The 25,543-nt window shown below is 38.0% G+C and overlaps 2 protein-coding genes across 2 annotated transcripts; one reads left to right on the top strand and one right to left on the bottom strand.

Annotated features, from left to right (window-relative positions):
* Nucleotides 1-6,304: 6,304 nt before the first annotated feature.
* LOC132660604 (olfactory receptor 51L1-like) lies at nucleotides 6,305-7,264 on the top strand. Its single transcript, XM_060604413.3, has one exon. The coding sequence runs from the start codon at nucleotides 6,305-6,307 to the stop codon at nucleotides 7,262-7,264; it is 960 nt and encodes a 319-aa protein (XP_060460396.3).
* Nucleotides 7,265-11,239: 3,975 nt separating this feature from the next.
* LOC132662386 (olfactory receptor 52B2-like) lies at nucleotides 11,240-12,525 on the bottom strand. The gene has a single exon (XM_060607860.2). It carries the CDS (start codon nucleotides 12,449-12,451, stop codon nucleotides 11,615-11,617), a length of 837 nt encoding a protein of 278 aa, XP_060463843.1. The 5' UTR covers nucleotides 12,452-12,525; the 3' UTR covers nucleotides 11,240-11,614.
* Between the last annotated feature and the right edge of the window lie 13,018 nt (nucleotides 12,526-25,543).

Below are 25,543 nucleotides of genomic sequence, written 5' to 3'. Positions count from 1 at the left end.
TGGCAAAGGAAAAAGAGTTTACCTGAACTCAGGAAAGGCATCGCGTGGAGAAGGACACCTGATATACACTTGTCCTTTCTGTAGAGAGATACAGCCATCATGAAGGGTTGATAGGAACCCAGGGGAGTAAATATCTAAACTGTATGTTCTTCTGTATTCCTGTTTCCAGCTCCCATCACTGACCAAGTCAAATGAGAACCCAGATAGTGAAAGGACCCATTGAGGCAATCCACTATGATCAAAACACAGAGCAGGGAAGATCTGGGAAATAGACAAAACATGCCCTTCTCACAGAAACCACTTTGACTTTTATATTTATATCCACTCTCAGGCTTGTGATTTAGGTAGTGCTTGAATATGGATATCTGCCCATCACATTCTCCCCATCATAGTGAATCATTCAAAATTGAACTTATGACCAGTATTGTCAAAGATGTGGGCAGTGGAAAATAAAATTGTGTTCTTATTTCCTTCCATTGTATACCTGAGTAATATATAGACCATATGGCAAGGGAGTATGGATACATTGACTATTAAAAATCTTTTAATTTGGGATCCTTGATTGTATCAAATTTATATGATATCAAAGTGATTTCAATTAATATCAAATAAATTAAGTATAAGGAGAATTGTGAAACATCCATCCAGTGAACACAGTAAGTTCATATCATTTGTCTGGCAATCCATGGAGAAGACATTTGAAGATGGAATTGTGAGGGTTTGCAACTGTTAATGTATAAATAATGTCTTATTTCCATAGACTATCAGTGGATGGTGAATTTCTTTAGTAATCGAGTATGTTTTCTTTAGGAAAACTATTATTTATATTGAGGTCATCAATTCCTGAAAAATTCCTGTTGTGCTACCTCATTTCTTCTAGACATTGATGCAATAGTATTTGAGACTCTCAATAGCCCTCTTGCCCCTGCATTCCCAAACTCTCAATCCTGCTGCAGCTGGAGTGGTGGAGAAAAACAAACCAAAATGGTGGGTGGCACTGACAGGGTTACAGATACTGTTTTGCATTTATTGCAGGGCCTCATATCTTGAAGGACTGGAGGAGACTTATGAACTGATCCTTCTTCCTCTGAGAATTAGAATGGTCTCTGATGACAAGTGGAACTGTTGTACCAAGTACATGAGTGAGTCCTGGGGGAAATAAAAGTGAGACTGTAAGAGGAAATTACAGAGGGGCACTTGAGAGACAAAAGAGAGGAGGGTGGACACCCAGAGTGTGGGAAGGAGGACCAGAACACTGTTGGAGAAGAGAGACATTCTCAGTTCATCAGAGGATATAATTTTCACTAAAATACCTTCATTGTTCATGTTCATTCCTATAGCATTCAAGCCAGACTCAGACTTTTCAGGCTGGACGTGCCCAGGATGCCCTAGATTTTTATGGTAGGTGGTCTCTGTGTCCATGGGTGGGATATGATGCTTATACTGGGTGAAGGATTATTTTTCTGGTGTAACATAATAGGGATTCCAGAATGGGATTAGGATTGTACCAGATAACCTTCAAGGTCTCTTCCAATCCCAAGTATCAGTGGTTTTTAATATGACATTAATTATGACTCAGAGGTCTATGGGTGCCTGGGTGGCTCAGTCGGTTATGTGCCCGACTCTTAATTTCGGTTCGGGTTAGTTTTTTTTTTTCATGGTTCCTGAGATCAAGCACTATTCTGACTATGTTCTGACAGCACAGAGCCTGCTTGGGATTCTCTAACTTCTCTCTCTCTCTCTCTCTCTCTCTCTCTCTCTCTCTCTCTCCTGCTCCCCTGCTTGCACTTTCTCCTCAAAAAATTAAATAAACACATAAAATAAGAAAAAAATATTAATCAGAGTCTAAACCCCAAATTGTAGCTCTTTCTGGGTTTTTAGTTTATAATCTGACTACTCAAAATCCATCCTCCTTCTCTGGGAAATGGTAGAAGACATCACAAGATCGTGTGAATGAATTTAAAATATAGGATCAGAAACAAGAGGAATTGGACAAAAATTGAACCAAGGCCAGCATATAAGGAGCTGTGGAAAAACACGCAGAGCAAACACTAGTGAATATATGGAATGTAGTGATTATATGTTGTGGCAACTTGAGAGCAGTAACATGGCTGCTCAGATTCCAGGCTCCCTGTAGTCCCAAAGACCTCATTCCTGTTCTTGGAGAGACTTCCCATTTCATCCTGGGTTCTGACTTTTTTTTTTCCTCCACAACTGACACTGAGTAGAATGAAAAGTATAGAAGTAAGGCCATCATGATTACCCAAAGACTTTGGGGGTGGAGAAAAAGGTTATGAAGTAATTTATATTATGGCTCCACTGAATTTTCAACTGGATGAGATGGAGATGAAACTGGCATCATTCCCACCCCTCAGGTTACCAGGTTAGGTCACTTTTGTGAGGTGCCCACTCTGGGGTGTTTCCTTTCTGGAAGGATACTTCAGAATCTCCTCATAGCTTCCTACCTCCTGTGACTTTTCAAAGAAATACTGCTGTTGTCATATATTGTCTTCATCAAATTACCATTATTTTATGGTCACTATATATAAAGAATCTATGCTAAGTATTCTGATTACTATATCTCCTTTAATCTTAGTCAATCCTGTCAATGATTTTATCTTCAGTTTACAGATGAGGCTACTTTGGTACAGAAGGAAATAAGTCATTTGCTCAACTGAAAAATCGAGCAAGCATTAGAGCCAGACAATGTCATTTATTTATTTATTTATTTTAATATATGAAATTTATTGTCAAATTGGTTTCCATACAACACCAAGTGCTCATCCTAAAAGGTGCCCTCCTCAATACCCATCACCCACCCTCCCCTCCCTCCCACCCCCCATCAACCCTCAGTTTGTTCTCAGTTTTTAACAGTCTCTTATGCTTTGGCTCTCTCCCACTCTAACCTCTTTTTCTTTTTTTCCTTCTGCTCCCCCATGGGTTTCTGTTAAGTTTCTCAGGATCCACATAAGAGTAAAACCATATGGTATCTGTCTTTCTCTGTATGTCTTATTTCACTTAGCATCACACTCTCCAGTTCCATCCACGTTGCTACAAAGGGCCATATTTCATTCTTTCTCATTGCCACGTAGTATTCCATTGTGTATATAAACCACAATTTCTTTATCCATTCATCAGTTGATGGACATTTAGGCTCTTTCCATAATTTGGCTATTGTTGAGAGTGCTGCTATAAACATTGGGGTACAAGTGCCCCTATGTATCAGTACTCCTGTATCCCTTGGATAAATTCCTAGCAGTGCTATTGCTGGGTCATAGGGTAGGTCTATTTTTAATTTTCTGAGGAACCTCCACACTGTTTTCCAGAGCAGCTGCACCAGTTTGCATTCCCACCAACAGTGCAAGAGGGTTCCCGTTTCTCCACATCCTCTCCAGCATCTATAGTCTCCTGATTTCTTCATTTTGGCCACTCTGACTGGCGTGAGGTGATAGCTGAGTGTGGTTTTGATTTGTATTTCCCTGATAAGGAGCGACGTTGAACATCTTTTCATGTGCCTGTTGGCCATCCGGATGTCTTCCTTAGAGAAATGTCTTTTCATGTTTTCTGCCCGTTTCTTCACTGGGTTATTTGTTTTTTGGGTGTGTAGTTTGGTGAGCTCTTTATAGATTTTGGATACTAGCCCTTTGTCCGATAGGTCATTTGCAAATATCTTTTCCCATTCTGTTGGTTGCCGTTTAGTTTTGTTGGTTGTTTCCTTTGCTGTGCAGAAGCTTTTTATCTTCATAAGGTCCCAGTAATTCACTTTTGCTTTTAATTCCCTTGCCTTTGGGGATGTGTCGAGTAAGAGATTGCTACGGCTGAGGTCAGAGAGGTCTTTTCCTGCTTTCTCCTCTAGGGTTTTGATGGTTTCCTGTCTCACATTCAGGTCCTTTATCCATTTTGAGTTTATTTTTGTGAATGGTGTGAGAAAGTGGTCTAGTTTCAACCTTCTGCATGTTGCTGTCCAGTTCTCCCAGCACCATTTGTTAAAGAGACTGTCTTTTTTCCATTGGATGTTCTTTCCTGCTTTGTCAAAGATGAGTTGGCCATACGTTTGTGGGTCTATTTCTGGGGTTTCTATTCTATTCCATTGGTCTATGTGTCTGTTTTTGTGCCAATACCATGCTGTCTTGATGAGTACAGCTTTGTAGTAGAGGCTAAAGTCTGGGATTGTGATGCCTCCTGCTTTGGTCTTCTTCTTCAAAATCACTTTGGCTATTCAGGGCCTTTTGTGGTTCCATATGAATTTTAGGATGGCTTGTTCTAGTTTCGAGAAGAATGCTGGTGCCATTTTGATTGGGATTGCATTGAATGTGTAGATAGCTTTGGGTAGTATTGACATTTTGACAATATTTATTCTTCCAATCCATGAGCAGGGAATGTCTTTCCATTTCTTTATATCTTCTTCAATTACCTTCATAAGCTTTCTATAGTTTTCAGCATACAGATCTTTTACATCTTTGGTTAGATTTATTCCTAGGTATTTTATGCTTCTTGGTGCAATTGTGAATGGGATCAGTTTCTTTATTTGTCTGTCATTTATACAGACAAGCCCCAGGCAAGAGAAGCAGGGATTGGTGGTGGTAATAAGCCAGGCAGATTGAGGAAAATAGCAGGACCTTAATCACCAGGTCATACAACAGATGAACAGTATTTCACTGTAATATGAGTAGCCAGAAAGGCTGAATTTATCTCTGGAACTTGCTTGTTTGACTTCTACATTATGGGTCTTCTGTTTCTTAGAAAATTATCATTATTTATCATTCCAGCCAAATATCTGCTACAATCAGGGTTTATCTGCATGGAACTAGAGAAGATTGAAGGGAATTTGAAGTTCCCAAAGGGCCACAGTAGACTTTACAAGACAGGAAGATACCAGTTTATTCATTTACAAGGGGAAGCAATCTGTCTCATGGATTGTAAATTCTCAAAACAGCATTTTGGTGAGCAGGGATTCTTGGCACTTGATGGGCACTTGATGGGGATTTTGAGAGGTGGCTCCTCTTTCGTACTTCAGAGATGTTTTTCCTGAGCACATAAATACTGGAATCTGCTGGGGGAAATATATTTTCTCATTTGTTCTTAGTAGGAAAGATTTAGGATCAAGGTCAGCAGCTTTTTCTGAGCACTATAGTTTTTTAGTTATTTGTGTTGTTTTTGCCTTGAAGCATGAGTTTTCACTTTATCTTTCCACAAATCCTATCTATTTTCTATTTTCTTTCTTTCTTTCTTTCTTTCTTTCTTTCTTTCTTTCTTTCTTCCACAAGGTACCACTCTCTAAATGACTGATCAGATCTGAATCATAATAGAAAGAAGGTTGTGCATCTTTAAAATCAGAGTCAGAGGTTGAGGCACCTGGGTGGCTCAGTTGGTTGAGCATCCGACTTTGACTCAGGTCATGATCTCGCGGTTCATGAGTTCGAGCCCTGCATTGGGCTCTGTGCTGACAGCTCAGACCCTGGAGCCTGCTTCAGATTCTGTCTCCCTCTTCCTCTGCCCTTCCCTGCTGGTCCTCTGTCTCTCAATAATAAATAAACATTAAAATTTTTTTTTTTAATTAAAAATCAGAGTCAGAAGCAGTTATACTTTGCTTAAATAACATATTTTATTACAATGAGAACATTATATGTAAAATTACATAGTTCATTATTACAACTTTTAAAATTAAAAATTATTTTAATTAAGTCAGTTTAACCCATGTTTAGTTCTTGGGAATCTAGTCTGAGACAAGGCCTGTGGCCTCAATTATATAACTGCAGTTATGTTAGTAAGACCTGCTTATGGTAATACATACTGTTGACCCATACTTGCTTGAATTCTGTAGACATCTCGCATGCCATTCTACTATTATTGAAAAAGCTCTGAAGCTTAGGCAGAAAAAGGCATTGTGTGTAAATCATAGCAGGAGTCATTAAAAAAAGATTAATATTAACATCAATAGCTCTTGCCAAGAAAATTCTGGAAGAAAAATATAAAATGAAAGATGTCATCCTGAACAGGTTGTGTGCGTGCTGCTGTAGGTAGTCTTTAGAAGATTGTCTGTATTTTAAGAGAATGTCAACGAGTCTGCATCTGAGAGGCAGGAGGGAAAGAGTTGTTATACAGTATATATTTTACTTAACCAACATTACTCAGCAATGAAATGAAGAAAGAAAAATGTAGGGATGAATTTAAGAGTGCTTACAGGAAAGCGCTGTAGTTTTATTTGTTTTGCTTTGTTTTCCTGACTCAGATGCTGATCTTATCATTGCCCTCCCCACTGGAGTGTGATCCTGAAAGTGGATTGTGGTTAAAAGCGAGCTCTATGACAACCTTAAACTCCAGTAATACCCTGTTCTCCACATTCTATCTCTCAGGTATCCCTGGCTATGAGGAATTTCACCACTGGATATCCATTCCATTCTGTCTCCTGTACCTTGTTGGAATCATGGGTAACTGCACCATCCTGCATATTGTTCGGACAGACCCCAGGCTCCATCAGCCCATGTACTACTTTCTGGCCATGCTTTCTCTCACCGACATGGGCATGTCCATGCCCACCATGATATCACTCTTCAGGGTGTTGTGGTCCATTTCCAGGGAAATCCAGTTCAGTACCTGTGTGGTCCAAATGTTTTTCATTCACACTTTCTCCTTCACGGAATCATCTGTGCTCTTGGCCATGGCCTTTGACCGCTACGTGGCTATCTGCCACCCTCTACGATATGCTACCATTCTCACCCCAAGACTTATCATGAAAATTGGAATTGCAGCCCTGCTTAGGAGTGCCTGTGCCATGATTCCACTTCTGGCTCGGCTGGCCTTCTTTCCTTTCTGCCACTCTCACATCCTTTCTCATTCATATTGTCTACACCAGGACATGATCCGCCTTGCCTGTGCTGACACCCTGTTTAATGTTATATATGGGTTGCTTCTTGTTGTTGTGCTGTGGGGAATGGACTCTCTGGGTATTTTTGTGTCTTATGTGTACATCCTTCACTCTATATTAAAAATTGCATCACGTGAAGGGCGGCTTAAGGCTCTCAACACGTGTGCGTCTCACATCTGTGTTGTACTCATTTTATATGTGCCTATGATGGGGCTATCCATTGTCCACCGTTTTGCCAAACACTCCTCCCCACTGATACATATCTTCATGGCTCACATCTACTTATTGGTTCCACCTGTGCTCAATCCAATCATCTATAGTGTGAAGACCAAACAGATCCGCCAAGGAGTCCTCTACCTACTTCTCCGCACAAAAACCGGTTCTACTATGTCTTAAGGCATGACCTTAGACATTGATGGCATCAATCTAAATGATGTAAACATATACTTATTTGTCCACACTAGGTATGCTGGCATCACAGTTGTGAACAAAATAGAAAGAGGAGATATAGAATCCACAGAGTATCAGGAGAAGTGCTTAAAGGAGAAAGCTGGGGTCCTTGGGACTATACAACTTAACATGTGCTTCATAAATTACCTTTAAATATCAGTATATGTAGGTGTTGAGTGTTTTAGAAATCATTTCCATCTATTCCCTTCCATTTCTAATCCCAACCCTCCATGAGCACTTACCCATTAAGTTTTCATTAAATATATTAAAACCAGGGGTGCCTGTGTGGCTCAGTCGGTTAAGCTTCTGACTGTTGTTTTAGGCTCAGGTCATGATCTTCAGTTTGTGAGATTGAGCCCCATGTTGCGCTCTGCGCTGGCAGCATGGAGCCTTCTATGTTTTCTCTCTCTCTCCCTCTATCTCTGCTACTCCTCTGCTCTCTCTCCCTTTCTCTCACAGAAAATAAATAAATAAATAAATAAATAAATAAATAAGACTCATGTTTCTTTGCTTCTTGATACTCTGTAGTTGTTTGGAAATCTTATATTGCCCTTCTTGTTATAACAATGTGTTTGTATATCTGCTATTCTTTCATTCTTCAAGATGGAAAACATTTTATCTTATATAAGAGCATATTAGGGTTCAAAGCAGAACTTATCAATCCTTATTGTGAATCAGCATCATATTTTAAAGTTTATACACATGTCTGCCCTACTAAGAAATTTAGTTTGCTCAGGAATAGAAAAGGCCAACTGCATATTTTTTTTATTCTCTTAATTTTTAGAAATAATTTTAATTTTATAAAAATTTGAGACTCAGTAATTTTTGAAATACCTCAGCTACCGTGATATGATGTCAATGATTATAATCCATTGAGTAAAATGTATCTTAATAATAATTTAGGACATACTATTTCTTTAAGTGTAAAAAAGTACTGGGGTGCCTGGGTGGCTCAGTCGGTTGAGTGTCTGACTTCAGCTCAGGTCATGATCTCAAGGTCTGTGGGTTCAAGCCCCATATCCAGCTCTGTGCTGACAGAGCCTGCTTCAAATTTTGTGTCTTTCTCTCTGCCCCTCCCCTGCTCACTCTCTCTCTCTCTTTCTCTCTCTCTTTCTCTCTCAAAAATAATGAATAAACATTAATTTTTTTTTTAAATAAATGTAAAAAAGTACTATCCTTGGTATTCCTGGCTACGAGGTATTTCACTTATGTATCAATATAACTCACTAGGTGTAGCTACTTATAAATTTGTGGTAGCAGGAAACAGCTACAGATTCAGGTCTCTTAATTTTATCTAGAACTCCTTTCAATATACAAAACTATCTTTCCTTATAATTCTGAAATTAGCTAACAAATGGCTGTGCATAGGGCTGTGTAGAAAACTTGCAAATGTAATTGAATTTTCTAGTTTGTCTGGCTATACTTGTGCAAAGGCAAAAAGTAAGCAAAGGGTACAAATAAGATTTTAAAAAATGTGTTATAGTTCCCAGTATTCGTGTATTTGTGGAAGTCTTAATAATAATCTATTTTTACCTATCTTGTTCTACCTAGTATAGGAACTGTGCTTTGAAGAGTTTGTTACTTGTAAAAATGAATATATGCTTGGTATAAAAGTGACACCAAGTCTTTATTGAATGTAAATGATTAAATAAATGAATCAATCACTGATACTTTGGATATTAAAGAAAATCGAGGAAAAGATTTGACATGTCATGAACCCCCATGTCATCTAATAAAAGAGATCTTACTAACTTAAAATTAGTGTTTCAAATTTCAGTCATATGGAGCACATCTACAATTTATTTCTGCTCCCTGGTTTTCACTCAACTATGTCTGTTTGCCCTTTTATCCTGTTTCTTGATTCTAATTGACAACTGCCCCTGTCCTTTTAGCATATTCACCTTGAATAAAAAATGTCAACTAAAAATAAAGCTATGTAAACATCAAAATTAGATAATATTTGTTGTAATAAATAATTAAATCAAACTGATAGGAAAAATTAAAATTTTGAGAATGAGCATTACCATCAGCCACACATTGTATATGTAACATTCAACTATTGCTAATCATCTTTAAAATTAGAACTTCAAATTCAAAATATATTTTGACCTTTCCTAGTCTTTGTGCTCTAAAAAATGAACTCTTACTAGTTTTTATTTGCTAACGGAAATATGTTTAAACTATTGCATACTAAATTTTGCATTTTACATGCCAATAATACTATTTTAAATGAACACCTACATAGATAATCTAAATTTTGAGTTTACAAATTATTATTTACTATACTCACTTCTTAAATTTATTATTAGTATTACATTATATTCATAAAATATATTTTACTCTAAACATTTAGAAACCAGATATATTCAAAATTAAAATATTTATTCTCAGTAAAATACAGTTGGTAGGGAGATAAGTGAATATAACAATGAATGAATGAGTGAACAAGGTTGTATTAGGAGTTGAGAACAGAAGCATTATCCTATTTTGGAACCTTAATGAAGGCAGGAATTTAGTCTTCTGGCAAGCATCTGGTGCTCCAAAAACAAGAAGGTCTCTTGTTCCTGCCTAGAATTGCAACAATACGACTAAAGCATCTTTCTCACTTGTACGTGGATTTATAAATTAGGATACACTATTACTCATATTATCTTGTTTGACAAAGTCTTGAGTGGTTATTTGCCTTTTGAAAGCATTCTCTGCCTTCTTGCAGAATCTGTAAGATAACCAGAAGCCAAAATAAAAATTCATTTGTGTATTTGAATCCCCTATCATCAGGCAAATATGCAATGCAATTATTTTCGTAATGTCAAATGTTATCTTATAAGTTATACATTAATTATCTTGATGCTGCAGAAGGCTCTTGGTGGCAAAACACAATGGCAAGAAAAAAATAGTAGAGAAGATCACTATCCCTTTTGTCATCTAAGTATCTGGCATTTTCTTCTATACAAAGCATTGCACTGCAAAATACTTCATTATCCCACTTAGCCATTCAGTTATTCAATCTGATATCTTAAATAATAAAAGCATAATTTCCTTATAAAACGTATATTATCATAATTACCTGGTTACACATAGAATCTAGAAACAGCCATATACATTTGTAAAGAGAATGATAACAATATAAATATTTTCAAGACACTCCATTCAATTAATTCAACCACTAGACCATTTATTATGCTCATGATGCAATTTTTTATTCTCTTATGCCAGGGGTAGATTTTAGGTCTTTTATTAATTGACAGGTGAATATTCTCTAGAGGAGAAAAGGGATTACACGCAGGAATTATGACAGATAGATTTATAGATGATAGTTTGTCCCAGCTACTATAGAATGAAATTAGTAGGAATGTTTGGTGTGCAAAAACCAATAAACTAGAAAAATTGCAGGTGCTTATATAAAAGAGCCAAATGAATCCAGTGAACATAATCTTGACCATTTGCCATGATTTATCTTTTTTGAGAATTTCCCTGACACAATTTCAACGCTGTTAATCAGAATATTAAGTGCTGTAACAGATTGATGCAGTTTTAACAATATGACCCAATATGGGGCAATTAGCCTGGCTGTGTCCTTCCTGAGTCACAGATATTTAAATTGCTTGAATGTATGCCATGCCTCATACTGTTTTTCTGTTTACTTAATCTAACCAAAGTAACTTTCATTTGTGTGTAACCAAAATAATCTTTATTACACCAAGGTATTAAAGGAGATAGCAACATTTTCTGAAAGATAAGGGAAAGTTTTTTAAGAGGAAAGGAAAGAAGTATTTAAAGTATAGGTCTTATTTAATACATAAGGACATAGTAGGGAGTTTGTTACATAAAATTATTAGCATTTGACTTTTGACTAGGTAATGCATTTACCTATTTAACAATATTTATTAATTTTTTTTATATTCTAGGTTCTGTGGATGTAATGATGAAGCTGGAATCTGAACTAAGCCATGACTCACAGAGTTTACATTTTGTCCTGTCCATAGCAAATTGACATAAAGGAGGAATTGTGTATTTAAAAAGGATGTTTAAGTCCCCTGTGCTTACAGTGACATTCCACTGATTTTTACCTCATTATGTTGAGATATTCCTTGATGGTACTGAAGCAGTTCCCTATTAGCTTCCTGTTTACCCTACGTCGTCGGGAAGACAGCATTTAGAAATGTGACTATTTTAAGCTCTATTCAGAGGTTAAGTGTTTTGGGAATGGATCTGCCCAGGTTGATTCAGACTTGACATTTAAGCCTGATCCCCATCCTGGACTTACCTATTCCTTGTTGCTTCATAACCTTTGAGTCATTTTGGTTTGTTACAGAGCCCTAGTACATGCATCCTTATCTCCTTTGTCTTTACTCCATAAACAATGGGGTTCATAGTAGGTGGCACCAGTAAGTAGAGGTTTGCCAGGAGGATAAGGACATGCTTGGGTACATGATCTCCAAAGCGATGGGTAAAGAAGGAAAAGAAGGCCAGAGTATAAAATATCAAGATGACACATATATGAGCTCCACATGTTGCAAAGGCTTTTGTCCGGGCTTCCCTAGAAGGTAGTTGGAAGACTGTTCTCAGGATTAGCCAGTAGGACAGGGAGATGAGGACAAAGTCTAGCCCTGTGGTGAGGAGAGCAGCAGTGAGCCCATAAATGCTATTGAGGGCAATGCTATTACAGGCCAACTTGGCAATGCCCATGTTCTCACAGTAGGTATGGTGGATGATGTTTTCCCGGCAAAAGCGTAGCCGGAGAATGAGGAGGACACCAGGAGTGACCACAGCCACACTCCGAGTCACCAGAGCCAGACCCACCTTGCTAATGAGAGAACCTGTAAGAAAGGTTGCATAATGGAGTGGTGTACAGATAGCCACGTAACGATCAAAAGCCATGGCCAAGAGAACAGCAGATTCAGAGAGGAACAGAGCATGAACAAAAAACATCTGTGTGAGGCATGCAGGGAATGTTAATGGGGAAGGACCCTGCCAGAAGATAAGAAGCATTTGGGGCACTGTCACAGTACAAAGGAGAACATCATTGAGTGCCAGCATGGCCAGGAAGAGATACATGGGTTCATGGAGGTTCCTGTCCCCAACCACCACTGCCATAACCAGGCCATTGCCTATCACAGCCAGAAGGTACATGAAGCTGAAGGGGATGGAGATCCAGATTTGGAAGTCTTCTAATCCTGGGACTCCAGTCAGCAGAAAGGCAGTGAGGTGAGTGGATGTAGAATTGGATATTCTTGTAGACAGGTGGCCCAAGTCTGTTACATGAAAATTAGAGAGAAAATAGCTGGAGTAAATATTAATAGAAAACACATTCCTTCATCCTAGTTAAGATCTAACCATTAATTCTGGGATAAGGAAGTAGAAACAGAATAAAATCATCTGAAAAAAATTATTAAAAATCTGAATGAGGGTGCCTGGCTGGCTCAGGCAGTAGAGCATGTGACTTTTGATCTTGAGGTCTTGAGCCTGAGTTCAAGTCCCACTTTGGGCTTACAGCCTACTAAACACACACAAACACAACAAAAAAAAAAAAACAAAAAAAAAACACCCCCCCCCCCAAACCTGAATGATTATGGGCAAACCACTTCCCTTTTATGGGGCATCTTGTTCTCTCTGAAAAAAAAAATATGAATCAGAACACTAAGTGGTAAACCTTTATTTTTGTAAACTTAATTGTTACAAACACATGATTTATGTGTATGTCTTTTGAACTTTCAACTGTGCTATGTATATAGTTTTTGCCTTTCTAACTTGATAATAATTTATTAAATACCAAAAAGTAATTTGTATTTATTTTTTCTATGTAACACTGAATAGAAGACTTTGTCAAACAATATTCCATTGTTTGACAAAGTTAACGGGAGGACGTGGGTTCGATGGTCAACTAATACATAATGAGTCAGCATGAAGATTCCAATTCTTATTTTCCATCCTGATGGTGTGAGTGATGTTTCCTTGGCTTACTTTTTCTACAGTAAAGAAAATGTTTTATTTTGCCTCTCATTTCAACTCTTGAAGACAATAGTTTAATTACCATGAAATTTAAACTGCTTTGCTAAAGTTGTAGTGTTATTCAGACCCTAACAAGCACAAACATTCAAGGATCATGAAATGAAGTCAAGGAAGACGAAGACAAATGAAACTCCAGAGTACAGAATGTTCTCATTCAGAGCAAGACAGTCACTGAAGATGTCAAGGCCCATGATTATTCAATTCCTATTATTGAAAGACCCAACCGCAGAGTAGAGTGACTAAAATGTTCACATTCACAAACAAAAGAATAAGATCACATTTTAGCAACTTTAAAAAAAAATTTAATGTTTACTTGTTTTTGAGAGAGAGAGAGACAGAGCAAGCGAGAATGGGGGAGGGGCAGAGAGAGAGAGAGGGAAGCACAGAATCCGAGGCAGGCTCCAGGCTCTGAGCTGTCAGCACAGAGCCTGAAGCAGGGGTTGAATCCACAAACCAGGAGATCACGACCTGAGCTGAAGTCAGATATTCAACTGACTGAGCCACTCAGGCGCCCCCACATTTTAGCAACTTTTTAAAGTAGCAGCAGTTCTTACTTTTCACATATCAAAAAAAATTTGAATAAAAATAGATTTTGTAAAAAAAAAAAAAAAAAACACCTCAAATATCTTTTCCCAGGGCTTATAAAACACAAATTCAATTAGTCAAGTTTGTAATCATATGCAATACTTCTGGTAAAGGCACCAAGTATGTTTATAAACACTTTTTGACTGCAAATCATGAGAGGTTTCAAAAAGATGGATAATAAATGCTGTTTTCACTAAAAAGAACCACCAAAATCTAGAATCTGCAAAGGATCCACTTTTCATGTTACACCACCACGAGGATGGAAAACTACACTGTAGTGCAAGATGTCTGTCATCCCTTTAATTGTTAATTGAAACCCTTTTCAGATTATCCCAACCCTTAACAAAGAAGTAGGACACATTATCACATGAGTTAATACATATTTATTCTAGGGGTGCCTGGGTGGCTCAGTTGGTTGAGCGTCTGACTTTGGCTCAGGTCGTGATCTCGCAGTCTGTGAGTTCGAGCCCCGCATGGGGCTCTGTGCTGACAGCTCAGAGCCTGGAGCCAGCTTCTGTTTCTGTGTCTCCCTCTCTCTCTGCCTCTCCCCCATTCGCGTTCTGTCTCTCTCTGCCTTTCAAAAATGAATAAATGTTAAAAAAAATACATATTTATTCTATTGTCCTTCACACTGTCCTCACTCTCTCTCTCTCTCTCTCTCTTCCTCTCTCTCTCTTTCTCTATTGAGATGATGAAGAAAAGACAAAATTTTTCATCAAAAGGCAAACACATAGAAGAGATGAAATGGTTTTTAATGCAAGTCCAAGAGAGAATTTTTGAATGGTTGTTTTGGAGGTATAACCACAACTTTAATTAGCCTGGTAAGATTGAGGCTTTGCTTCTTTTATCTGGTTGTTTCCCAGCAGTGCCTGGCTTTGCCATGTAGCAGTCACACAGAAAATGTCAGCATATTTAAATAGAAGACATATCACATTTCAGCACGGGGATGGGCAATATGGCAGTAATGGTAAAAATAATAATTATATAGATGTATTAATGCTTACCATGTGCTAAGCATTTTCTTAAAACTCATTCTAATCACTTTACATAGATTATCCATTTTTTTAAAAAAATTTTTTAACGTTTTATTTATTTTTGAGACAGGGAGAGACAGAGCATGAACAGGGGAGGGTCAGAGAGAGGGAGACACAGAATCTGAAACAGGCTCCAGGCTCTGAGCTGTCAGCACAGAGCCCAACGCGGGGCTCGAACTCACGGACCGCGAGATCATGACCTGAGCCGAAGTAGGCCGCTTAACCGACTGAGCCACCCCGGTGCCCCTAGATTATCCATTTTAATGGTAACAACTACTATATGAATAACTATTGTTAGTATCTAATTTTACACAGAAGGGAACTCAGGTACTCAAGGACTTTCCCAAGGTCACATCACTAAGGAGTATGTAAATCCTGTTTCAAAATCAGGGATCTAATTGCAGCACCCACAGTATTAACCACTAAACTATGCTAACTTACCTTTTAGATGCATGAGTTTTCTAAATCATTGGGAACACAAAAATGCAGATCTTGAATTTCCTCTTAGCACTGTCCACAGTGGTATCCTTAGGTCTTAAGTAAAAAAGTCATGTCTAGCTTATAGAGATTCAGAGAACATGTGTATACATATATATACCACCTGCATTTTACATACATATCTATAACAACAATTGAAATCACCTCGGGGCCAAGAAGTCTTTTGGGTATTTTACCTGATGCGTGATTGTTTTTGCACCTGAGACCCATAGTTTGTATATGGATTAGCTGATTAAACCAACCTTTCACACTTGTGAAGTTATATTTCCCAATTTTGAAATGCATTGTGTAATTTTCCATCTCAAACCAAGTACCTGAGCAACATCTCTGCACTTTTTTGCTAGTTCAGTATGTAGTCCTTGAGGGATACTATTGCCTGACTATTCTGGAACAAGGAAATCTTTTTTGATAAAGACCAACTATTGAGGCTATTTTAATACATGTCCCTACATGGCTCGGTCTCCTTTAGTGAGATATTTTGAGGTTATTCCAAAGGAAAAGCAAGTCAGAATATTTGAATGTTTGAAATATTCAAAATAATTGAAATATTTTAAACATTGAAGATTTAAATATATATATAATTACATATATATATATATATATATTACTTATAAAGCAGTTTTAAGTTTATAGAAAAATTAATCAGAAAGTACAGAGTCCACACATAATCCTTTCACTACAACCCACCCGGTTTCTCCTGTTATTAACACATCACAAAGGTGTGATCCAACAGTTATAACTTATTAGCCAATATTGCCACATTGTTGTTAGTTAAAAACAATAGTTACATGAGACCTCACTCCTTAAGGTGTACATTTTATGGTTTTGACCTTGTCAAATGATGACATGTATCCCCTGTTACAGCATCATACACCACAGTTTCACTGCTCTACAAATCCCTTCTATTCTACATGTTTACCCATCCTCCTTCCAAGCCCTTTGACAACCACTAATCTGTCTCTATAGTTTTATTTTTTTCACACTGTCATATAGTTGGAAACATGCAGTATTGGTGCCCTTTCATATTGGGTTCTTTCCCTTAGCAATAAGCATTTAATTTCCTCTGTGCCTTTTCGTGGCTTAATAACTCATTTATTTTTACTGGTGAATAATATTCCATTGTATGGAAGTGCTACAGTTTATGCATTAACCTATTGAAGGACATCTTGGTTGCCTTCAAGTTTTGATCATTATAAGTAAAGCTTCTATAAATATGTTGGTACCAGTTTTTGTGTGTAAAATAAGTTTTCACCTCATCTAGGCCAATACAAAGGAGTGTCATCACTGGCGTGTATGGTAAGATTATATTTACTTTTGTAAGAGCAGCCAAATTGCCTTCCAAAGCGATTTTAGTGATACAGTAACTATCAAAACAAATATTCCTCCACCTGCATTTTAAGGGATGGAGGGCAGTCTGACAGGAAAATACTCAAGTGAAATCCACACTATGTCAGAAATAAGAGGCTTTTGGGATCAAAATTACCATAGTTTATTTGTTCCCAAGGATACATGATCTGGGACCCATTTTCTCCATCTTCTGGCTGGCCATCAACTTTTATGTCACAAACTGGCCCCATACATTGAGGGCAGGAAAAAAAGAAAGAGGGAGCCCACTCTAGACAGGTAAGTGGCAGGTTTAATAAGCAAGGGAACTTACTTATGAGGCTTATCTTGGGTGGCCACAAGATGAGTAACTCCATACACCAGCCCACCAGAATCTTAAAAGTTCATATAGAGGCCCTTGTGGAATTTGGTCATGTATAGCCTCCAGGCGGTCTCAGCAACATGTGACTCTCTCAAGGCTATGTCCTTGGAACCGGTCCTAGTCTGAAATGGTGGGCAGAATGTATATTCCAAAGACAGTGGAGTGGGTGAGAAGCCAGCAATTGCTTGGGTCTAGCTTGTGGGTTAACCAGCCCTCAAGTTCTCTTGATGACCTCCTTCAAAAATATGAACACAACATTGATAATAAAACAACAATGTGTTTCATCTTCCTTGAACTACATCTTCCAGAATTTTTCTATATCATTTCATTATGTTTCAATAAATATTACGTGTGGTTTATCTATCAAAAAAAACCTCCCCTAGATTATTTACAAACATGCCTGAATCCTACATTCTTGTCTTGTGCATTTAGGCATATTTTTATGCAGCTTCCTAAGAAAGGGAAGACTAGAGGAAGAACAAGATTGTGGAGATTGGAGTTCAAGAATTCTGATTTAGAAGTATTAAGTTGAAATTCATATTAGATACTATATGGAGATGTCAAGTTGTATGAGTAAAGAAATATAGGGCAGGGATGGTGATATGCACTTGGAAATTATCCGCACATATTGTTTGTGGTCATAGGAATAAATGTGGTCATAGAAGGAAAGACTATAAATATGTAGAAGGTAAAGGCAGAACAAGAAATAGGGGCCCTACAGATCAGGAGAAAATGGGAAGATATGTAAGGATGTAGATGATATGAAGTATCTCCACTGATTCCCTTTTTCCTACCTTCTACATTCATTTCAACAGACAGCTTTATTTATTCTACCTTTAATTGATCTCAAATTTCATTTTTAAGTTTATTTTGAGAGAGAGTGAAAGAGTGTACATATGTGTGCATGTGTGTGTGTGTGTGTGTGTGTGTGTGTGTGTGTGTGTATACATAAGCTGGGGAGGGGCAGAGAGAAAGGGAGAGAGAAAATCCCAAGCAGACTACCCCCTGTCAGTGCAGAGCTAGATGCAGGGCTCGATCTCACAACTGTAAGATCATGACCTGAGTTGAAATCCAGAGTTGGCAGATAAGTGATTAAGCCACACAGGAACCCCCTGAAATATTATTTTGAATTTGTTTATTGTTGATTTCTTCCCCTTCAACAGATGTTTCTCACATCATGGGCTTTGTCTGCTTTGTTTATTACACTGACGTTTGTTAGAATATTCCCCTATTACCTAGTGCTAAAAAATAGTTGATTTAATGAATGAAAGAGCTGATTTAATGAGTAAATGCAAGAATGTGAAAAAAGTCCATGTGCATGGTGGTGGAATAAGAGATCTTAAAACTTCTTTGCAGGGTAGTGTTCAGAGCAGTAGATATGTGTAGTTTTGTGTTTCTTTTTTCTATATTTCTGATATATTCCTATCATATTTTCATAAAGAATTGATCTTCTTCATATCTTTTCCTAATCAGTATAACAATAAAAATAAGACATATATCTAAGAACTGGAAAATGGTTAAATGAAGTATAAAACATGAAATTAATGAACTGTTTTGCGACCCTTAATATTGCAATTCCAAAAACTGTAGCATTAAAAGCAGTCTTTACTACATAATATTTTCTCATTGGAAATCAGGAATTATGTATGTGCAACCATGTAAAAAATTATTATGTAAAGCCAATGTGATTACAAATTTGAAAGAATTTAGTGTGAGAAACAGATCTGTAAAGTATTTTTGACCAACAAATACACCCCCACTGAAAATAGTTTTATTGGGAGACAAATTCTACTAAAGAAATCATCTGTTTTCTTTCCCTTTTCATGGGCCATTAATAAAAATAGTGGGAGAATAACTCTGAGGATTTGGTGCTATCTTCTGTTCAAGAGTCTCTGCTCCAGCATAGTTGGGTTCCACAGGGAATGCATGCACAGCTGGGCCACTTTCTTGGCTTCCCTGAGGCAGTTCTAGAACTATTAATATAGTTGTGGTTAGCTGAAAAGGCAGTAGATGATAATAAAGTCAGGTCAGCAGCTTCTGATGATACAGGACAAGTAAGATCAAGGATAATACAACCACTTCAGTGTCTCACTTCATCACTAAAAGTATGGAACATGGGACACCGAACACTTCATCAATGTCAGCAGGGTCAGAGAACAAAATAGCGTTGAAGATTCAAATGTTCTCTAAGGCAATAGGAGGGAGGAAATAATGGGATGCTGATTAGTATCTTCTATGAAGGAAATTCCTCATAAAATTGACAAGATGCCATAAAATTGTGGGTTTTTTTGTTTTGTTTGTTTTGTTTGTTTGTTTGTTTTGTATCTTTCTCCTTATTCTATCAATTCAGGTCCCAAGTGCCACAACACCTTACCTCTCTTTAGAATTCTCCTTTTCTCCAGCAGCTTTACACTATTCCCATCTGATCTTGTCTCTAGGAAAGGCAGGCAACCCACCTGAGGTTTTCTGAGGGTAAATAATGGCAGTGAAAACAAAAGACATAAAAGTAGCAGCCCCTTGACCTCCTATTTAGTCAAATCCTAGGGCAAAGCACAGACATCAACATTGTTATGTACAACAGAATCAAGGATAACCCAAGTTATTTAAATATTTTTTAATCAAAGATCTGATAATGAAGAATTCTAGGCTGTGATACAGAAACACCTGGAAAGAGAGGGGTTGTATCAGTTTACTCTCTTTATCCAATTCTGTATCCTCAGGAAGGCTACCTGCATATGTCATATCTGCAGTGCATAATTATTGTTGAAGTGAGAAGCAGGGACTTTGTGATCTACTGAAAAAAAGTCAGTTCCTATAGTGCCACAGTGACACAAAGAAAACAATTCCAAGCAAGTATTGTACCATGTGGCTTCTGGGGAAATGGACTAGATGACAATGTCCCAAATAGAATCCAGGCTGCCTGCCTCCTTCATGTTCTTACACCTTACTACAAAAAAATCTAGGGGCATCTGAATTGCTCATTCAGGCCCTCATCACTAAGTCTCCAGAAGAAAAAGAAGACCAAAAAATGGTGAGACCAAGGGTTGATGAGTATGGAAAGATAATCTACACAAAAGAATAACCTCTTGGTAGCAGAGCTAATGGGCCAAATAATTCTCTAATGTGAAATGTTATGTGGAATTTCATGCTAAATATTTTAATTGCTAATTTGTGTTTGTAAATTTGCTTAATTATCCATTTAGTTTTTCTTAACTTTGATAGAATCTTATCAGATTTTGCCCTGTTTTAAATAGTATGCTCTTATTTTTTTTAACTGTCCTGCCAGATTCCACTTTTTAAAAACTTTCATTATTTTCTTATTCCTATTTTTCTAGAGATTATTGTTGGTGTTATTTTGAAATTCTCAAAATACTTCTTTATTTATTTCTCTTTTTTATCATTTATATAATAAAACCAAAGAAGTCTATGATTTTACTACAAACTAAGAATCGGAATTGGCCATCCAGATGACAATGTTCTCATATTTTACAATTTCATAGGACTGTATTTTGAACTTGATTTACTCTTTCATTGAAGAGCTGCTCTGAAAAGCAAATTTAATTGCACAGCGATGGGTGTGCTTTACTTACCCTTTACATACTTCTGTCTCCTTTCTAAACTATTGTATTTGCTGAAGTAAAACTAATATTCAAAATACATATTGAACTGTATATATTCAGCCAATTTCCAATTTCATTACCAAGTAATTTGAGATTTCCTTTTTTGTCTGTTGTCTTATTCATTCTCAGAGAGAAAGATCAGCCTATTCTCAGTAGTTGCTAACTCCAAAATTGAGTGATATATTTATTATTCCCCCACCCCTCTCTTTCTGCCATCCTACAAGCTACTAGGGTCTAATGACAAAACTATTTTGGACATTATTAGGAATAATATAGATCTTAGAGAAACCATAATCTTTATATTATATACCCACAGTGACTTATCCTACCTGATATTCCATACAAATGTGAATCATTGAACTTCCAAATTGTTTTTAATTCTATGCTTTAACTTTTCAAGCTCCTCATAAGTTAACACCAGGGGAACCTAATCTCATGCAGGGAATTATTTTTTAAATGTCAGAATTATTTTCTGAAATTGCTACAGTCAATATCTCCATTTTACCACTAAGGACACTGAGGCAGAGAGCGCCATAACCTGAGGGGCAACACAGATTGTAAGTGGCTGTTTTAGGATTCAAAACTGAGCAGTATGACTTGAGAGTAGTTGTCTTAAATGGTACCATTTATTGCCTGTCTTAGAATTTTCCATATGCAAGAATATTCCATCTGCACCAAGACAGTGTGACATATAGGACAATAAAATACATTTAGACAATCGGATATATGAGCAAAGAGTTAACCTGGTGCTTTCAAAGCAGAAGGTACAAAATCACATGTCAGCCAACAAAAAGTGGTCATGTAGTTCCTGACACCTGACAACCCACTTGTTTGGAAAAAAGAAATAAAACAACCAAGGGAAAAACTCTCATGATCCTGAATAACGTCACATTGAGAGAGGTACTCTAGCTGCAGAAGAACTTGATAAAAGGCAGAGAGGGACGAAAAAGAAAAAGGACTCAGTTTTATAACAAGGCAGGTTTCCTGTAGCTGTCTTGGAAAGTAGCCCGGGGCTATAGCACAGGTTCACAATTGCTTTGTGCCATGAGTCAAACTGCAGGCCCCGTGAAGCTAGGCATTGGTGAAGTCCAAGTTGTCCTAGTGCAAGAAACACTCATGTTTAGGGGGAAAATAGTTCCTTCTATTCTTGAGCCACTCCTTTTCTGGCTCTGGCCTCGTCTGTGTTGTCACTCTCTTGTCCTTACCTGTTGCAGTCACTCCCACCTTTTGCTTTCACGTCTGTGCCAGCCTCCTGTCTCTCCAGAAACTCTTTCTGGCCACCATTCTTAGAGGTCTTTCTCCTGCCAGGAGCCTCCGGTTGTTCCCTTTCCCGACCTTACTTCATTGTCTATAGTCCCCAGTAAAGAGAGGAGGAGTCCCGGGAGAGTTGACGGTGTTTGGACTCTCCTTTTAGTAGTGTACGAAAGGATTTCCCCCAAAGCAGTCCTTTGATGAGCTATTCCCCCCAGCTATGGCCCCTTTTATTTCCACAGGCCTTGGGCTGTCAGCTTGCTTTCCAAGACCTTCCTTACACTCTCTCAGCAAAGATACAATGTTACAGTATTTATGTTGAGGGTCAATAAGGAAACTTACTATGCTATGTTTATGCAAGGCATTGAACATCTCTAAAACAGGTGATAGAAAATGGGAGCCATGGAGGATAAGCAGTATGAGTTGCACGTTCGTGCCCCCCAATGAGGTGTTAGTGTGCCAGCACACCCTCAGTCCTGGGCATGGTGGGGATCTGCTCTGTGAAGCCAGCCTGAGGAGAAGTGGTTGAGCTTTGGGAGCTACATGCCTGAGGCCTGTGAACTCCAACTCTGTTCGTGGTCTTTCCCTGTGGTTCACAGTCTAGCAACGACCTAGCATGTGCAGCAGCATTTACTGCAGGCAACATTCTCCAACCTGCAAGAGACCACCTGCCCTTCCTACTCATCCCATCCAACTGGGATCTTCTTCTTCTAGCTTGCTGTACTTTAGATACCATTAGGATTTACCACGTTTCAGTAAGTTCTACTACTGAGGCTGATGCATTTTTAGGAATCTTAGATGAGTTGGCAAAGGTTCATATTTAAATATGCTAATTACTGGATGGTGTAGAGAGTGGATTAGAAGGGTTTGTCAGATGGTCTGGGTTGCTGGGATCCTTGTTCACTTTTTCATGTATTTTTGTTTTTTTAGTAGTAAAGAAACAAGGTTTCTAGCTTATGCTTTCCCTTACCCACTTATTGAAATATATATTTTTTATGTTTATCTCCTTTGAGAGAGGAGAGAGAACTCACATGAGTGAGGGAGGGCCAGAGAGAGAAGAAGAGAGAGAAAATCTCAAATAGGTTCTGTACTTCAGTGCAAAGCCCAGTGCAGGGCTGGAATCCGTGAACTGTGAGATCATGACCAAGATTTCAACAATCAGCATGGCTTGACATGAACCATGAGATCATGTCAAGGTTTCAATATTCAACCAACCAAGTCACCCAGGCACCCGTTAATGAAATAATGTACTGAATATGTTCCTTTGTCTTCCCTCCACAATAAGTCATTGAGAGCCTTAAGAAGGTATTTCGCCCGTAATATCAAGGAGAAAATTCTCTCTTCCCATGTACTTTATTTTGGAAACAGACACAATTTTCTTATTCATCTAAAGAAACTTCTGAGCTGATCTGGAAATGAATATAAATAGTAATTCTTAGGCAAATAAAAACAAACAAAATATTAACATTTTTTTTTGTTGTTATTTTACTTGACCCTGGTAGGGACAGAGATACAGAACACCAGCCCATGGAACAAAATGTGACTATTTGGCCAGACTACCTATGATTCTCCAAATTCTGTGAGATCAAGAAAATTATGTGGTCCATCCCAGTTCATTATAAGATGGGAATCATTTACCTTGGATCAGGGACAAGTGGGGCCAGAAGACACAAGCACAAGCCAGTGTTCCAGGTCGCCACATCGACTATCACTCCTAATACCTCCACTTCTCCCTCAAGTCACATCTATTGTCCCATAATAGTTACTTATGACCAGCTAAAGGAGAAAGAAATAAGTCTAGACTGATTGAGTAAAATAGACTGCCTCTACACTACAGTAGCACTCAGGAGTGTCCTTGGCAGATAAAAGTGAAGGGAAACGCACCTGAGATTTGGAAGTTCCAGCAAAGGCAAATGTGCCCAATAGTTACAGCTTCAGGAGGTGTACCCGATCATCCTTTGGTGTTTAAAAAGAAGTGACCTGCGGTAAGAATATATGTAGACTCCCAGAAATTTATGAAAGACTAATTGGTCAGGAGGTTGGACAGAGAAGTAATGAAACACTGGACAAAAGCGTTCCGTAGAAGAGACATACAGCTGACCCAAAGCAGAGGACACCCGAGTAAAGGTGTTTGTGTTTACAGTTAATATCCACCAGAGAGCTTCAAGCATGGAAGGAGCTTGAAACAACCAGTTAGGCAGAATGGTGTGGCCAGAAGTCTTCCTGTCATCAGTCACCCTCAGTGTTGGAACAAGTGTGAAACGTATGCAGTAGACATGAGGGTAGAGATGGAAGTTGTGCATGAATCCAACTGTGTGGGTCCCCACTGTCATCATTGCTGCTGAATGTGCAGCCTTCCAGAAACAGAGCTGATGTGGACACCAACCAGCCACTTAGTGTCAGGTTAATTACAATGGACCTCTTTTGCCCTGAAAGAATCAGCAATTCATCATGATTGGAGATGATTGTATTCAGTCAGTTACTTTATGGAATTGCCTTCTCTGTTTTTAGGACCTCAGCAAACAAAAGTAACTGAAGGTTTACAAAGTAATTGATCCTCCCAGATAGGATCTCATCCAACTTTGTAGCGGTGGAGGTGCAACTCTGGGCTAGTGGTCATGGCACCTGTTAGTCTTCTTACATATCACATGACCCAGATGCTGTAGGCCTACAAGGGATGGAACAGCCTTGGAAGGTGCTGCTGAATTGCTAGTTTGGAGGTGATACCAGCGGAGATTGGGTGGCTTCCTCCAGGAGACGGCAAATGCCTTAAATCAGCCGATGGAGGTCTGTAGTGCCCCCAGATCAGGTCGGATTTTTTTTTTTTTTTTTTTGCTTTTGAACGAAACGTTCTTTTCTTGCCTCAAAATATCCTTTCCTTTGCTCCGAATATGCGGTCATATAAGAGGCAGAATCAGGCACTTGTGAAGTTACATTTTATTAACTTCAAAAATGGTTTCATTCTTAGCCATATCTTGATATGCTAAATATACTAATGATCTCAAAAGTCATACTTTTAGGTTTAATTATTAAATCTACCTTGTAAAACTTCTAAATAACTATTTCTTTTTTTTTTATTATTATTTATTTTTTAATATATGAAATTTACTGTCAAATTGGTTTCCATACAACACCCAGTGCTCATCCCAAAAGGTGCCCTCCTCAATACCCATCACCCACCCTGCCCTCCCTCCCACCCCCCATCAACCCTCAGTTTGTTCTCAGTTTTTAACAGTCTCTAATGCTTTGGCTCTCTCCCACTCTAACCTCTTTTTTTTTTTTTTTTTTTTTTCCTTCCCCTCCCCCATGGGTTTCTGTTATGTTTCTCAGGATCCACATAAGAGTGAAACCATATGGTATCTGTCTTTCTCTGTATGGCTTTCTAAATAACTATTTCTAAAGTTATTTTTATTGTTTTGGTTTCATCTATTTTTATCAGCATTTGTTCCTTCTCTAACTTTTAACGTCTTGAAATCTGGTATTGTATTTTTATTTCTTCTTTTAAAAAAAGTTTAGGTAC

This window comes from Panthera onca, chromosome D1 (genome assembly GCF_046562875.1).
Source record: "Panthera onca isolate mPanOnc1 chromosome D1, mPanOnc1 haplotype 2, whole genome shotgun sequence".
In the NCBI taxonomy this organism is placed as follows: domain Eukaryota; kingdom Metazoa; phylum Chordata; class Mammalia; order Carnivora; family Felidae; genus Panthera; species Panthera onca.
This window is presented reverse-complemented; position numbering and strand designations above follow the sequence as displayed.

What these genes read in the sequence shown, in the direction of transcription:
- LOC132660604 (XM_060604413.3), top strand. Translation starts at nt 6,305, where the DNA reads ATGACAACCTTAAACTCCAGTAATACCCTGTTCTCCACATTCTATCTC.
- LOC132662386 (XM_060607860.2), bottom strand. Translation starts at nt 12,451, where the DNA reads ATGTACCTTCTGGCTGTGATAGGCAATGGCCTGGTTATGGCAGTGGTG.